This window comes from Petromyzon marinus, chromosome 5, assembly GCF_048934315.1.
Source record: "Petromyzon marinus isolate PM22_M1 ecotype Great Lakes invasive population chromosome 5, UKy_Petmar_22M1.pri1.0, whole genome shotgun sequence".
NCBI lineage: Eukaryota > Metazoa > Chordata > Hyperoartia > Petromyzontiformes > Petromyzontidae > Petromyzon > Petromyzon marinus.
In genome coordinates, this window is record NC_133671.1 from 15,898,559 (window position 1) to 15,915,688 (window position 17,130).

A 17,130-nucleotide genomic window follows, 5' to 3' on the forward strand; every position below is an offset into this window, starting at 1 on the left:
GGGGACTATGGCCCAAGGGATCAACGGTAACCCCGATGGGAAAACGGATCCTGGGACACAGACCCCAGACCCCGGCAGGGGGGCTGGCGGATGACGTCACCCTCCCAGGACCTGGTGGAAGGTCCTGGAAGGAAGGCGTGGCTGGGGCGGAGGAAGCCACGGTCCAGGCAGTCGTCGTCCACCCGAAGATCAAGAGCCTCCTGAAGAGAAGAGCCCGATGGGCAGAGCCGTACCCCTGCCTAGGGTCGGCTCTAGCTTCTATACCAGTGAAGACCAAGCTTTACTCAAGCAGGGTTAGAATAGTCAGTGAGAGGCGTATCAGGTGTAAGGGGCCGTTACCCCTTTATGTTAGGGATTATTTGTTAATAAAAATACGTGTTGCCTTAGAAGCGACTCTCCTCTAGTTATTGACCGAACTACACATGCATAAATCCTTGTGTGTAAGAATATATAATTTTGAAAAACACATTTTTAATGTAGTCTTATCAAATGGCGCCGTGCAGCCACTAGAGGTGCTACAATGCATGACAGTGATTAAACAATATACAGTATCGGAATTAATATCTCAATTCCAATCACAACTCTCAAGTCACGACATTGCATCAAATCAGGAGGGGAGTTAATACATTTAGGCCTGGTAAATGTGTTGTGGCTAGCCTGTCAAAAGCATGATTATAATTCCCCTCTGTCACACAATTAAATGTGTAGTGACATCACGAACGTCACTGTGTGGTGCCGGCCCTAGCGAGGCACGGCGTGCGATGTACTCACATCGTGGACATCACGTATGTAGCGACATCGTGGATGTCACTGGGTAATGCCGGCTTTAGCGAGGCACGGCGTGCGATGTACTCACATTGTAGACATCACGTACATGTGGGTGTAGTACCAGCCCTAGAGGGGCTCGGTGAGCGCTGATCGAGAGCGCCGAGTGGCACCACGCTTGGCGTGCAGTGCTGTCCCCTATAGGTGGGGGTGTGAGAGTGCCAGCCATGAATGGGGTTAATGAAGGCCATAGTACTCTGGTTGATCCTAGAAGGCACGTGACGGGTAAAGTCTACACAGGTGCCCCAAGTGGGGGGCTAGGTGTGGTCACGTGTCGGGCGAGATCCTGCGAGAGGATTCGAGAAGGTGGTCGTGGCCAAGGGCGGAGCCAGCCACGACCAATGAGGATATAAACCGGGTCCCCAGAGGGACCGGGATTTGGCGTTGCTGTTCTTATCCTGAAGATCTACGTTCTACATCCTGAAGAGTCACCAATGCGTGGACGCGAACCCAAGCTGTGGTCCGGTCCGTTGTAGCTACTCCCAGTGTAATTAGTGTAGTTAGCCTGGTGGTTACGTAGCTACTCCCAGTGTAATTAATGGAGTTAGCCTGCTAGTCCACCACCCTAGGTTGTTATCTGGTAAAGGGGCAGTTACCCCTTTGTGTTGGTATAAATAAATGTGTTGCCTCCAAAGAGTACGTCTGCGACTCAGTTGAATCCACTACAAATGCATTACGTAATATTTAAAACTGTATGTCTCTGTGATTGAAAAGTAATCTGTCTGAGACCTTACAGCCATTTACTGGTAAGATCACCTCTTCTGTACTTAGCTCACCTGGTATCGTCAATTAAAGACATCTCACTGTCCCCAGGTGATTTCCTTGTCAATTTCGATATAGTTTTCATCTTCTTTGGTTCTTTCGGTAAAGTCACGTAGAATGAGAATAAAATAATAAATTGATAAAATAAAATAACACAATAATATTCTACGTGACTTTACCGAAAGAACCAAAGAAGCTGAATCCTTGCAGTCACGAAAGCTTTAAATCGAAATTCGATATAGTTTCTTTGTTCACCAAAGTTCCTGTGCCTGATACCATTGCAATCATTGATGATTTGGTCCAACAAGGATTGAATGCTGATGTACCGGCCCTGGTGAGACACTGCCTCATCAATACATACTTCACCTGGAATGGAACATTCTACAAACAAACTTATGGCACCCCAATGGGTTCTCCCTTATCTCCGGTTGCAGCCAAAATTTTCATGGAAAAATTTGAGACGGACGCCATCCAGGCATCTACTCTATGCCCGTCCTTGTGCAAGCGGTATCTGGATGACACGTTTGTCATCTGGCCACATGGCCGACCGGCTCTAAACCAATTCCTCAACCACATCAATTCCATAAACCAGCCATCAAATTCACCATGGAGGTAGAAAAGGATGGCATGCTACCTTTCTTGGATGTCCGAATCAAAAAGTGACCAATGGCTCAATGAGCCATTCTGTATACAGGAAAGTAACCCATACGGACACCTACCTAAAACCTGATTCCCACCACCATCCATCCCAGAAGAATTCCCTCATCAAAACACTACACCATAGAGCTCAATGTATCTCCAACCATGAACACCTAACCAGTGAACTCAAACACGTACAGTGAGGGAAAAAAGTATTTGATCCCCTGCTGATTTTGTACGTTTGCCCACTGACAAAGAAATTATCAGTCTATAATTTTAATGGTAGGTTTATTTCAACAGTGAGAGACAGAATAACAACAACAAAAATCCAGAAAAACGCACGTCAAAAATGTTATGAATTGATTTGCATTTTAATGAGGGAAATAAGTATTTGACCCCTCTGCAAAACATGACTTAGTACTTGGTGGCAAAACCATTGTTGGCAATGACAGAGGTCAGACGTTTCTTGTAGTTGGCCACCAGGTTTGCACACATCTCAGGATGGATTTTGTCCCACTCCTCTTTGCAGATCTTCTCCAAGTCATTAAGGTTTCGAGGCTGACGTTTGGCAACTCGAACCTTCAGCTCCCTCCACAGATTTTCTATGGGATTAAGGTCTGGACACTGGCTAGGCCACTCCAGGACCTTAATGTGCTTCTTCTTGAGCCACTCCATTGTTGCCTTGGCCGTGTGTTTTGGGTCATTGTCATGCTGGAATACCCATCCACGACCCATTTTCAATGCCCTGGCTGAAAGAAGGAGGTTCTCACTCAAGATTTGACCGTACATGGCCCCGTCCATCGTCCCTTTGATGCGGTGAAGTTGTCCTGTCCCCTGAGCAGAAAAACACCCCCAAAGCATAATGTTTCCACCTCCATGTTTGACGGTGGGGATGGTGTTCTTGGGGTCATAGGCAGCATTCCTCCTCCTCCTCCAAATACGACGAGTTGAGTTGATGCCTAAGAGCTCCATTTTGGTCTCATCTGACCACAACACTTTCACCCAGTTGTCCTCTGAATCATTCAGATGTTAATTGGCAAACTTCAGACGGGCATGTATATGTGCTTTCTTGAGCAGTCCTTCACGGCGTAGTGTGTTACCAATTGTTTTCTTGGTGACTATGGTCCCAGCTGCCTTGAGATCATTGACAAGATCCTCCCGTGTAGTTCTGGGCTGATTCCTCACCGTTCTCATGATCATTGCAACTCCACGAGGTGAGATCTTGCATGGAGCCCCAGGCCGAGGGAGATTGACAGTTCTTTTGTGTTTCTTCCATTTGCGAATAATCGCACCAACTGTTGTCACTTTCTCACCAAGCTGCTTGGCAATGGTCCTGTAGCCCATTCCAGCCTTATGTATTTTATTGCTATTTTTTCTATCTACGTGACTTTACCGAAAGAAGCAACGAATATGAATTCCTGCAGTCACGAAAGTTTTAAGTCAAAATTGTATCTACATGTGTCTAAGATAATGATTTTCCAAACTAATTGTAGCAACTAAAGAAGTGGTTCTTAACTTTGACTGCAGCCTGTTCTCAATAGTAAAAAAAGTATAATGTTAATACATACATTAGTTTGATGAAACAAAGAGACATTGGTTTGATGAAACAAAGAGTTGTACTGACGTGCCCGTGTTTAATTTGTGTTTCGATGATTTACCGTCCCAAAAAATCTGGCCATGTTTCGCACCCCCAGAAAGGGCATCTCGCATCCCCAGAGGGTGCGTGCACTCCAGGTTAAGAACCACTGCTCTAGAGTGTAATTATCTCCAGCAGCCCAGCAGACAGCTTTAATAGTTTTTGAGGGAATTACAAAATCGCTGTCTCGTGACGCATTCCCATGCCATTTATGTACGTGCGTTCACCTCGGGATTTATGGTTTTTCAATTATTCTTTTTTTTATTACCAATTGTGAGATCAATGTCTGTTCAAAAGCCAAGCCGTGTGACATATATGTGAATCCACTACTGACAGAACACCCATACTCCTCAGCGTGTCACATCCCTGGAATCAGACACAGCTCAGCTTCCCGTGGGGGGTCAATTCTTTGAGCTTCTCGTATGTCAAATGGAGAGCTTTAGTTGCTGCACAGCAGTTTGGACATGTTTACTTTGGTGCAAACACTATATAGAAAGTTTGTTTTTCATGTATAGTTTGTATGTGTGTGCAGTATTAGATGACAGTGAAATCATTAGTACAATTAGTTTCTTCCTGGGACATTAGAACCACATTATTTGATGAACTGCATCCCTTCCCTGTGATTACGCCTCTAAAACCACTCGGCCAACATATATTTAGTTACTTTTAAGACTACCCTAACTGTTGATAGGTCGAACGGTATATTTTTAGGCAGAAGGTGTAATATTTGTGTTTGCCTCTTTTTCTCATCATTGCTATGCCATGAATTAGCATATAACATGCGCTATATAAGTAGCATTGTTGTTTAGGAGGTTAATGGTGATGGTGCTCATGGGGGGGGGGGGGGGGGGGTGTGAGTACTTGCCAGGCTTTTGAAGGCACAGTTGAGACACTACAAGACCACGTGGCACACTGTGTGGAAAATAACATTAATGTCGCATGTATCTGTGTGTTTTTTATAGGTAGATGTGGGAACTCTCAATCGCAGAGTACATATGCTTTATCTTTGACCTAAGTGCTGTATATGTTGGAGTGTATGTGCATGCCAGATGTGTATCACCAGCTCGGCGCAGTTGTGTCTATTAGGGGAAATTGAACATATACAAAGGTGCAGCCCTGTATTGCTCAATAGCGCCACTGCTGCCAAAAGGGCCTCAGCTAGAGAGGCGATTCTCGGAGAGTGCTCCCTTTCTAAAGGGTATTTTGTCTACTCTTCCATACCGGTCAGACGTCTTGGAAGAGGTGGTAGTATCCACACTTTACCCCCACCACACTCGACCTGCAGATCAACCGTGGTTTGCTCCATACTGCTGAGTGCACAGAGGCACAAGAGGGTGCCCCATTATTTCGACTGTCGCACCAGGAGGAAGAACTAGTCCGGTGACCGTCGGATCGCAAGTCGAATGTGCGAGCCATTACACCACGGCAAGCCTCCCTTTATTATTTAACGGATGTGGATCATTATCTTAAACCAGGGGTCGGCAACCTGCAGGCTCCGGAGCCGCATGCAGCTCTTTAATGACTGCTTTGTGACATTTATTTATTAAGGGTCGTCTCGTATTCACGTGCATTGCGGCACTTAAAATATATGGGTTTTTTTTTTGTTTTAAACCGACTTCAAAACCAAAAATGGCTCTTCTTGTCATGTTGGTTGCCGGCCCCAGTTTTAAACCCATCTACGACACTGGCACACAATGTCATACCCTTATTTAATACTGTAATGCCAAGTGCCCCTTTTTGACCCAACAGTTGTAAGCATGCGGTGGAGGCGTGTGACACTGTCCCTATATTGTTCGGCAACTGAATATGGCTCTTAAGCTAACATCCATTGACACTATAAGCACATGTGGTAAACTGACATAACACGTTCATTTACATGTACTGTACTGTATGGGTTATTTTTTTGTCGGACACAAGCACAGGTTTTATAACGGGCACAGATGAACGTAATGTTGGTGAATTATTATATGTAGACGAATGTAAATCACCCATAAATCGTACTTACAAACAGTTCAAGTTTGTGGCGTGATTGGTTCTGGATGACTCGGGTATCTTGTGTCTATCATGAGGGGTGTTTAATAAAAGGCTGAATCAGCAGTATGGTAAACAAGAAGGATAACCAAGCAGCCATTGTGTATTGGTAAATGTAAAGGAGAAAACATCTCACCTAGCAGTTGACTTTCAGGAATGAATAATTAACTTGGAAAGGGTACGTAGCAGGGACATTTTATGAATGCAAGGGGAATATGTTTGAGTGTTGCGGAAGGAGACTTGGAGATGCTGACCGAGCAAGCTCTGTGGCGAGGGAGACAACTGGGGGAAAGCACATGGAGAGGGGGGTGTAAAGGTGTCATGCGGACTGGTTTGAGAGGGAGAGCCGATATGAAGATATCCTGTAGCGATGTGTGAAAACACTGGAGAGATATTGAATCGGAAACGGTTGTGATGATGGGAGTCACGGCGAGAGTTTTATAGCACTACAAGATTGCAAAACATTGTTAGCGTTAATAAGATACAGTTATAGGTTCTCCACTGTGGTAGACATTGCTTAACGGGGTGTGCTGAGGCTTGAGAGGCTGCACAAGCTGTGGCCTGATCTGCCTCCTTCAGTACCATAGTAAGCGCATCCCTATGTTAGACGCTCCACGGTACCTAATGCCAATAATTACTAATAAAGTCAACATGGTTATTTCACAATACTCATTGGTTTTTACGGTAAAGTCACGTATGTAGAAATAAATTAAAATTTTACTAAATTAAATGAAAATAAATCACGACGTTTTGAACGCAACACAAGCGATCAGCATCAAGTGGAGATGGGGTAAAACACATAGCGTGGGAACACATAGGGGGACATCACGCATATAGCATATATGTGCTATGTGCGTTCGAAACGTCGTGATTTATTTTAATTTAGCAAAATTTTATCTTATTTTTACATACGTGACTTTACCGAAAAAAAACAATGAGTATAGTAATTTCTGCAGTCACGAAAGCTTCAATTCTATATTATTTCATAATAGTTTATTGCATCTGCTTTTTAATATATTATCTATCTTGTGTTCACATCAGGAATAATTTTATTTACTTTGAGAATGGCAACACGTTTGCACTTTTTAAAATGCCTACATTTTTTTCTCTCCACTTCTTGTTTCTAAAGGAGCACAATGAGTGACCAAATGGTGCCCTATATAATCCCTGCCAAGTGTCGAAATCCATTGTTCTCTTTTAAGTGAAAAATAACCTTCCCAATTGTGAAACGCGATCACGTATTACAATCACGGCATTAAGTACCTGTGACTGTTTATGTCATACACCGACCTTGTGATGAGCCCTGCTCGACAAACCATCACACCGGGCAGATTGTGTCAATGCTCTGAACCAGCAGCACCAAGTCGCTTACCCATTCTCCCCCTAATCATTTTTGTAAGTTGGAAAAACTGCAATAAGATCGTGCATTAACGTGTGAACATGTGTAGTGACATCGCTGGATGTCACCATGCTGTGGGTGCAGTACCGGCCCTAGAGGGGCACGGTGTGTGATGTAGTGACTTCGCTGGATGTCACCATGTTGTGGGTGCAGTACCAGCCCTATAGGGGCACGGTGTGTGAAATTGTGACTTCGCTGGACGTCACCATGTTGTGGGTGCAGTACCGGCCCTAGAGGGCACGGTGTGTGTCTGCCGACCTACGGGGAAGGTCAGGTAAGGCCATAACACTGGTTGACCCAGGAAGACACGTGACCGGTTTGAATGGCAGGGGGGCCCCCAAGAGGGGGTTAGGAGGGTCACGTGATTCGAAGCCAAGTTCTTCCTGACGGTTCTGGAAGGGGGGCGTGGCCAAGGGCGGAGCTGGCCACGCCGGAGAGAATATAAGCCGAGTCTCGAGAGGGATCGGGGCTGTCCGTCCCGGGAAAGAAACCCTTTGACTACGATCTCCGTTCTTGCGAGTCTTCCAGCACGTGGACCCGGGCAGTATGTTGTTGGTCCCGGGTCCAGAGTAACCAGTGTAGTTAGCCAGGGTGGTTACCACCCTAGGTCGTTGTCTTGTTAAAGGGTGAAATCACCCCGTTGTGTTGGAACTAAACGAATGCGCTGCCTCCAAGTCTAAGAGTGCGACTCAGTTGAACAGACTACACATGTACAAACCCATGCATAATACACCCTAATAAAACATTACTCCCCCCTGAAAAAAATCTAATTCTAAGAAAAAAAGAACTTAAGTAAGTACGTCGTGAACACCCACAAAAATACAGCTTTTGTTTTAGCTCATAGGAGCTGGAATTATCGAGCCTCGACATGCCCCAGTTGTTTGCTCATCCTAATGGTATGTGACACGGAAATTTCTAAGTAAGAAGCACAATTCTTAGACTTTGAAAACTGCACCGAGAACATGTGCGGAATTGAATGTCCTCTACCATGAGAAAAGAGATAGGTGCACTTAATACAAGCGTGCACATGCAGCGTGCGACCTCAGGACAGTTAAATTAAGTCAGCAGACCACCGTGTTCGGCTTGGCTTTGCAACCTCAAAGTTTCCCTTTGTCACAATTTGCACAGCGAGCGCTTGCCGTCGCTATGGTCCCTTCGACTGCTTTCATTGTTGCGTCATTTACAAATGATGCACGTTTACTGGCATTCCCGTTTGTGCTGCAAAGTGTTTTTTGTGTGTGTGTGTTCCTAATGTTAATGAACCATTGAAGCCAAGTTACAAGACAGCAACAACAATGTAATTGTGAGCTTTAATTGCAAGTCGTATTTAGAGCATCCTTTATCACGTGAAAATGAGATCTGTAAAGCAAGGTAATTCAGAGGAAGGACAATAGGTTAACAACTTAACATTCAATTACTGTATCATACATTGAATGAATATACTGTATACTTCTATATATACACACACATACATATAAAATGGATTTTAACTGTCTCGTGAATCAATATCCATACTTTCGTTTGGTTGTATGGAAAAGGGAATAGTTGATTTTAAAACTATCCATTAGAAAAACAAAATCAGTACAGTAGTAAAGAGTTTATATTCTTTATATTGTTAAAAACGGTTCGTTTTGGCACTCTTCAGATGGGAACAAATTGAGGTTGTAAATGTACAATGGATTGTTGAGCAATAAATAATTAGTTGAAAAGTTGAATGGAACTGCATTAAAATACTTTGTACTTGATAAAATTGTACGACAGGGACTACTTTGACCCTATGTGTCGCATTGCCTGCTGCTGCTCAATCATAAATGGCAGAGACAATGGTGTATACTCTTACTTATTCTTTGTTTTTTTCGGTAAAGTCACGAAGATAGAAAAATAATAATAAAAGTAAAAAAAGAAAGTGAATAAAAAAATAATTAAAAATGTTCTTCTATCTATGTGACTTTACCGAAAGAACCAAATAATCTAAATTACTGCAGTCACGAAAGTTTTAAGTCAAAATTTATACTCTTACTTGGATGAGAACATTTCCCCATTTTAAATGGTCAATGTTTGATGACTATTGAAATACAATTATGTTATTGTACATGCAATTATCAGAATTAAAAATTGCAGTAACACCAGGGCCTAATTTTGGCCAGGTCCGCTCCGTTCTTCTGCCTTGAAAATGTGTTTGCACCCGGCACACCACATCCAGTACACCTATCCTTCTGGCTGTGGATATTAGTCACATGCCTACTACTCTAGTCTACCAGTGAGCCGGAAATTATGCAGTGTGAAATGAATGCCTGACTAACACTTCATATCTATGGCCATGTTTCTCCCTTCAAGCCCGTAGGATGCACCGTTACTTGATTGTAGCTCACATTGTTAGTATTTAAGTTTGATTTATTTACGTGTTGTCACACAACTACTGTGTAGTGTACAGAAAAATATATATTACATCAGATATTCTAAAAAGCATTTTCCCCCCTAAATAACAACTTTCTGTAATCTTTAGTAATAGCATTTGCCAATGACTAATGGGCATTCCTTGTTGCCATTTATTTCTGGCCCTTATGCATGCAAAGACGGTAACCTCATATTGGTAGTTGCCAGGATAATGAGCAATTTAATGTTATACTTCTGGAATGGGGAAGCTATCTATCCATGTATGAAATTATCTCCGAGCAAACAGTAATAATTGGGTGTCACACGATGCTAAGGTTACACCTTAAATTAAAAGGAAACCGTCATGTTGATAAAATGCACTATTATTCATTTAAAGTGTGCAGCGTATATGAAAATGTTCTATAAAATGTTTATGAAATTAGAACAGTTTCAGCAGTGGGCCACACGTTTATTTGGTTATTTTTGTACCAAAGGTAAATGGCCCATTAAATTTTATTTCATATGATCGATAAAAAAAGACTTGATGATGTATTCCACGGCCGTTGAGAAACAGACAGATCATTATTGTGCTTTATTATTCAACACTTGCAAAACAAACCCTTAAGGAGCATTTGAGCAAACACTATTTACATTTATACAGTATAAAGTAAGACCGGCTGGGAGATGCTGTAACTGAACCAAACACAGTACATTCCATGAATCTCTTTACCAGCCACAACAGTGCTATTTGTAAACAAATGGGAAATTAGAATCATACAAATAACAAATAAATGTAAAAAAACCCATATGCATTTCAAATTCTTACAGCAGCAGTGACTACATAAATAGCAACGATATAAATAATCAAACCATCAACACTAATGTCATCTGAAAAAAACTGCAGTGTTATGATGATGACGTGACCGACTATGTACTCACCGTTTGCGGTGATAGAAGAGTCTCTGCAGCAAATTTTACAAAGCAATTCCTTCTACTGTGCTGGTGAAATGCCCCGAGCTTTAATAGACGAAGGATGCAATAAAACAACACGAAGAAATACGTATGGCTGTTGATACGTTCAGGTCTGCGAGTCACGTTTTCCATTGCAGTGTGGCCCCCACACGCACAGCACACTGCTCACTTAATACACCAGCTTCGTTTTCTTTTGGTTGACGGTATGGCAGCATGCCTAAAAACAAAAAAAATCTACATTTCCAAAGCAATCATTTTCGATCCTTACTCGTACCAATGTGAAAGGTTTTCACGTTTTTGTATTTTTTTACAAAAAGCTCTTGCGCCTATCAAGCAGCCAAATATTTATAATCATATTTTGTTAAAATACATACTCTTCTCCGATCCAAGTCCTTCAAAATACCAAACATAAAAATGTTTTATCTATAGAGGAAAATTGTAGGTGATGCTATTGTCGTCGGCTTCGGCAATGGTGAATGTCGAAAAAGTCACCCTTTTTCGTTCGGTCGTTGGAGAGTTTAATGGGACATCGCCGTGGTATGGAATCATCTGGTCGTCTTTGTGTTTGCACGATCTGTACTCTCTGTTTTGGTAATTAACGTCGCTGGCTTGTGAGCTGCTGCCCTCAATCTGGCTGTATCCTTGACCACTGTCCACCACACTTGCTTGCCGGTAGCCGAGCGAGAATAGCGTTTCCTTCTTGGTTGTCCTCTTGCAAGTTCCCAACGAAACCCATTCTTGGGATGTATTGACCTCTTCCTTTTGGCTCGGTTGTCTCTCTTGACACTTGCGCTTGCAAAATACTTTAGCGCAGTTGATTAAGAAGAGCACAACAGCCAGGCTAAAGACTCCCAACAAGGTGTACATCCCAATCTGCAAATCTGACATGCCTTTGTGCGCGGTATTGACGTGAATCCCACGCTCGTTGCTTTGATCTCCTGAATCGGGGCCGACTGTAGAAGAAAGCTTTGGTCTAGCCCCGTTCTTGTTCATCGCAGGAGTTACAGCCTCCAACTCTTCGTCTGCCGCATTTTGCCCTGTATCGAGGTCGTCTGTTGTTATTATTTGCAGCCCTCGGTGGCTTCTGTCGGTGTACCCTATGGTTGTGATTTCATCAGTGTCAGTTTCCACCTCGTAATCATCATCCTGCTCACTGGGCAGCATGTCTAAAGCGCTGTCGTTTTCATTTAAATCTTCAGGGCTCTCCTCTATATCCTGGATGTCCCCTCCAAACCTCACTCGCACAAAGGCCTGGGACAACATCAGGGTCATTTTCCTCTTGTTTTTCTGGCAAACACTTCGGATGTTTAACTTCACCTTCAGAAGCCGCCCATTTCCTTCACCCTCTGCGATGACCACAGGCCACGGAGACTGCTGATCCTGGTCAACTGAAGCGATTTGCACGTCCAGCGAGTTGACGGCGAGGGTGTAGTCGTTAGGATGGTAGACGTTGAGAGGGGCCATAGTTCCATCGCTGTACTCCACCCACAGTGACAGGGCTGCTTCCTGTGTGGACGACATCCATAAACAACGTGAGATTTAAAATTGCGCCGTACAACATTTTTTTGACGATCTCATTTTTGAGTAAGAAATACCGATTGAGGAGATTTGGTGGAAGTGTTTTAACTTAACTTTTTACATGTAGGTTTATCACAACATGTTCTATTGGTGAACCCAGAAATGTGTATTTTATTTCGTGGTAATGGTAGACAAGCAACTGGTAAATCAACAGAACATGTTTGCCAAAATATGTGTCGTATCTCATCAAATACCATGCATCGTATGATACATAAGAGACAATTGGTAAGACAGAAAGACAGGTATGATGTACTAACCATTCATTACAAATAAAATGTTTTTTTTACTTGTAGCATTACATAGTGAGCTGAGAATAGGAACCAAAGGCTGAATCATAACAAAAACAAAAAGTAATACGTACAATTCCAACAACCCTGGAGACCTGCCGCACAGTGACAATCCTCAAATTAGTTTAAAGAACTTTAGCTGGTCTGTTGATCATGATTGTCAGCCAGTGTTTGCAGACCGCAACTTTATTTAATCGATTAGTTATCCTTTTATATTCTGGAGTGTTGCTCATTAAATGTAAGCGGTGCTGGTGAGGTAAACATGCCACTGCAACTTGTAATACAAATACAATTCCATCCCGTGTGTGTGAAGTTTGTTCAGTTTGTATGACATTTAATCCATGGGAACGTGATTACACAACGTATTGTTTTAATGCTTTATATCACTGCAAGTGCTTTCTCATTAAGATTACTCAATGGCCAGCCAGATTTGCATGTGTTAGATGACTCTACGTTTATCAGCAAACTATTATACAAATGGGATACTAAAAACAATATTCGTTGACCAAATATTCTACTTATTTTACCGCTGCATATTCATTATATAATCCCATATTAATACAATCAGCAGCCATGATTTGTCCACTGTTGGTTCAAGGCCTCCTCAAGGCGCTGCCATCTCTTATCCATCCACCTTCTGATTTCATCATTGCACCTCAACAGGCCTCATTTCATTACAATTGCTTTGTATGTTGAATTTGTTGTCCTTGTCACACACCTCCAATTAGCACGGCTGGCTACGTACGGTACAAAAGAAGTTCAACATACACATACAGTCGAGTACATGTCTTTCAGGCATGCTCCCTCCTTTGGCTGCCACTCCGCCATAAGTCTCAACCAATGGCGATCGTCCCTTTCAGTGACGTGTCCTGTCTAAACCCGCGTATTCTTTTTCATCCAGTATGCTGTCATTAGCTTGTGGGAATTCCGATGTCTGTCTCTTAGTGTAGTTTACAAGCAGGCGCTTTTCCACGTTTCATTTGATACTTTTTCACCTTCTGTTCCATTTTATTCATCCACATTTAAGATCATATGCGATGGCAGGCTATATATATATCACTGGTTATGAACCATCTTCTTTTTGTCACATTCGTATGTTGTTTTTCATGATTAAGTTTCGTTTTACAACCTGCTTCCATCTGCCTCCTTATTTCATAATTTGGATTTCGTTCTGCACTAAATAACTGCCAAATGTATACATAATCTCGTCTGTTTTCCAGTTGTCTTTCCCCAAAATAATATACATATATAACACCATCTGACATTAAATCATCTGCTGGCTTTATTAGAAAGTGTGACAGATAAAAAAAAATAAGGCAATACGTGTGAGTGTACGGAGCATATGATTTTAATACACCATTATAACAGCCGTAACAGTTTCAACGGCATTTCACGAGTATGGAAATATGCAAACCTACAAATGATTTAATTGCTCATATCAACACAGAAACTAAAGTTATTCTATCTGACTATGCCTCTTACATCTCATATTAAAGTTTGTTTCTCTTAGAGAATGTCATCTCACCAAATTGTTTCTGACTGAGCATGCGGCTGTTCGTGTGTAAACAAAGATCCACAAATGAGGCCATATCCTCGACCTAGAACTCATGCATATTTTTAGCAGGATGTTTTTTTTCTTATTCTTCAGGGGTGGTTGCATTATATCTTGACACACCACATTTCTATCCAAGTAACCCTGCGTTGATTGCAGCCATTGTATTGTGTGAGTGCCTCCCCCTAAGTTGACTGAACCTGAAAAAAAAACCCACCCACTGCTCCAAGCAGGAGGAAATGAATAAAGGCAGCCAAGCGTGCGGCTGCCGCTGAGCCACACACCCCTAGTGAGCTGTATCGTAAAACACGCGCGTCCTCATAGCACTCTACTGTCTGGTCCGTAAGGACTTATGATTCGGGAGTTCTTTATCTCGCCTTAAATCTCGGGAGCTTGAGTCGTATACATATCTGAGCATTAAAAAAAAGAATTACGTGGTGATCCCTGCATTATATAAACCATAATCTTAAAAATACAAAATGCTATCAATTCCAGTCTTAAACAAATTAAATCACATTTGAATGAAACACTATTATATATAAAACTAGCTTTACTACCCGGCTTCGCCCGAGACTTGGATTCTTGTCTTGGATTAATACAGGGCCGACGCGGATGGTGGGGGGGGGGATGCGTGACGTCAGCAGGCACACTCCGTGACGCCGCTTGCGGGTGACATCACAGATGTGACGTCATCGCTCACTTGCCGTGCAAAATATATCCATTATTGCGCCTCCCTCCCCCAAAATACAAAAGTCTATTTTTAGACTTTTTGCATTGTGTACAGTCTGGAAGCTACCCACATGCTAAACATTTCGAACAGACACACATTCACAATGTTCCCTTTTATATATAGATAACTATTGGCTTTTTAATTCCAAGTATAATTCTATTCATGCTTGCCACGAAACGACACACAATACCTTATTTGCTCACAATTGGCAGTATTACAACAGCTCAAATATGTACGTGACAAACACGAGTGACTTAAATAATCTCCAGAGAGAGTGAGAGTGTGTAATTACATTGATCATGCAATGCTTTAGAGTGAGATAAATGAAAAGTGCCAAGCAAACACACTGTCAAGATGAGTGAAGTACAGTATAACAACTTAATTATTCACGTTAAATCAAGATTTCAAAGTGCCAATTAGCGCTAATGGGAATTTAAAAGTGTAATATTATGTTATTAAGCTTAGAGGGTTGAAAATGGAAAGAGTGAGCAGACTCCTCTCTCTATTTTTTTGCAACCTTGTAGGGGCAAATAGAAACAGAAACATATAAATAGAGAATTCCTTGAAGAGAGCTGTTTTTTTTTTCAAATAGCGATAGGGAATGGTTGGTTCAATAGACATTAGGTAAAATACAAGTGTGAATTATTCAACAGCTAATGTTCGTAATCATTTGCTGAATTTACATGGGTTTATTTTATTATAACTTCCTAATGCTAACATCTTTTTGACAATTCATTTATGTGCTGTGAGAAAGAGGCATTGCTCAAAACGTTGCCGATTATTATACATTTCGATTTAAAGCTTTCGTGACTGCAAGGATTCATCTTCTTGGTTTTTTCGGTAAAGTCACGTAGAATGAGAATAAAACAATAAAACAAAATAAGACAATATAATTCCCACGAAGTTTCGGCCACAACACAAGTAGCCTTCTTGTGTTGTGGCCAAAACGTCGTGAGAATTTTATTGTCTTATTTTGTTTTATTGTTGTATTCTCATTCTACGTGACTTTACCGAAAGAACCAAGAAGATTATTATACATATTCTTAGTTTTTTCGGTAAAGTCACGTTGAAGAGAAACAACAAAATAACAAAATATATATAAAACAATAAAAAATTCTCACGACGTTTCGACCATAACTCAAACGGTCATCATCAGGTGTGTCGGTTTGATTCCGGACATACAATACCCTGGTGTCTACAAACTAAGTTGCCTCTGTGGTAGTAGTTACATTGGAGAAACCAAACGCCATGTCTCGGACCGCATTCGTGAACATAAAGCAGACCTTAAACACGGTAGGACCAACACCTCGGCCGTAGCAGATCATTGTTCTAATTCAGTAGGCTCACATGCCATTGACTTTTCCAAGACGGAGGTTCTTTGTAAGCCATCTGGCTTCCATGAGAGATTCGTTCATGAGGCTATCCACATATACAAGCACAGAGACAATTTCAACCGAGAAGATGGATTCTATCTTAGCAATCATTGGAAAGATTTGATAAATCATTTCAGTTCTTGATTTATTGTTCACGCTTACAGTGGCTTTCAGACAGCATACATTATTAAAAAATTTCGTCTCCCCCCTCCTCTTTTCAAAAAAAAAATAGATGGACTAGTCCTGGGCAAACTGCCAATCGCTGCGCGTGACGCCAACGTTTTTTTTTATAAATAAATAAATGTGCCGTTTTAAAAATAAATTTATGCAAACCGACACACCTGATGATGACCGTTTGAGTTATGGTCGAAACGTCGTGAGAATTTTTTATTGTTTTATATATATTTTGTTATTTTGTTGTTTCTCTTCAACGTGACTTTACCGAAAAAACTAAGAATATGAATTACTGCAGTCACGAAAGCTTTAAATCAAAATTATTATACATGTTAACTTTTTAAGGCAGTGTTATTGATGAATCTGTAGAGTATTTTTTCTGTTCAATTGCACTCGTGCACCACTGCCAACGCAGCATCACCAAATACAATGTTGTCTGGTAATGAATTCTTTTTGAAAACGTAGATTTTTCCTATGAGTGTGAGCGGACTTCAATACAGAACATAGCAACTTTCTAAAGGAATATATTTTTTGTTTAAAGGCACTAGGTGTTTTTTTTTCTCGGGCCAGCATTGACTTGGTGGCTGAGAGGTTATTCCCAAAACCATAAATATGCCTCTGATAACATTTTTTCGTACAAACCTTCTGCAGGGGACTAGCAAGCAATTTCCCCATTTTTCAATTCAATAGCACTCAATAAGTCTCAGTGTTATTTGAAAAGAAGAAATTATTAGTGCCGTTTTTTTCTGTGGAATAATATCCACAAATGGGGCCACTGATGTCAAACCTGATACGT

The 17,130-nt window shown here is 41.6% G+C and overlaps 1 protein-coding gene across 2 annotated transcripts in view; it reads right to left on the reverse strand.

The window, feature by feature from the left end:
• Positions 1-8,590: 8,590 nt before the first annotated feature.
• Positions 8,591-17,130, reverse strand: part of LOC116939132 (transmembrane protein 132E-like) — a 261,164-nt gene continuing 252,624 nt past the window's right edge. The window contains exons 9-10 of one of the 2 annotated variants that reach the window (XR_012937220.1): positions 10,608-12,146; positions 8,591-8,651 (exon numbers count right to left, since the gene is read on the reverse strand). Coding sequence is in view for 1 of the 2 variants with exons in the window: in XM_032947154.2 (XP_032803045.1) it covers positions 11,064-12,146 (1,083 nt within the window). In the remaining variant the exon portion in view is untranslated. Of the gene's footprint in view, positions 12,147-17,130 lie in introns of both variants that reach the window. The other variant, XM_032947154.2, reaches the window with a different exon arrangement.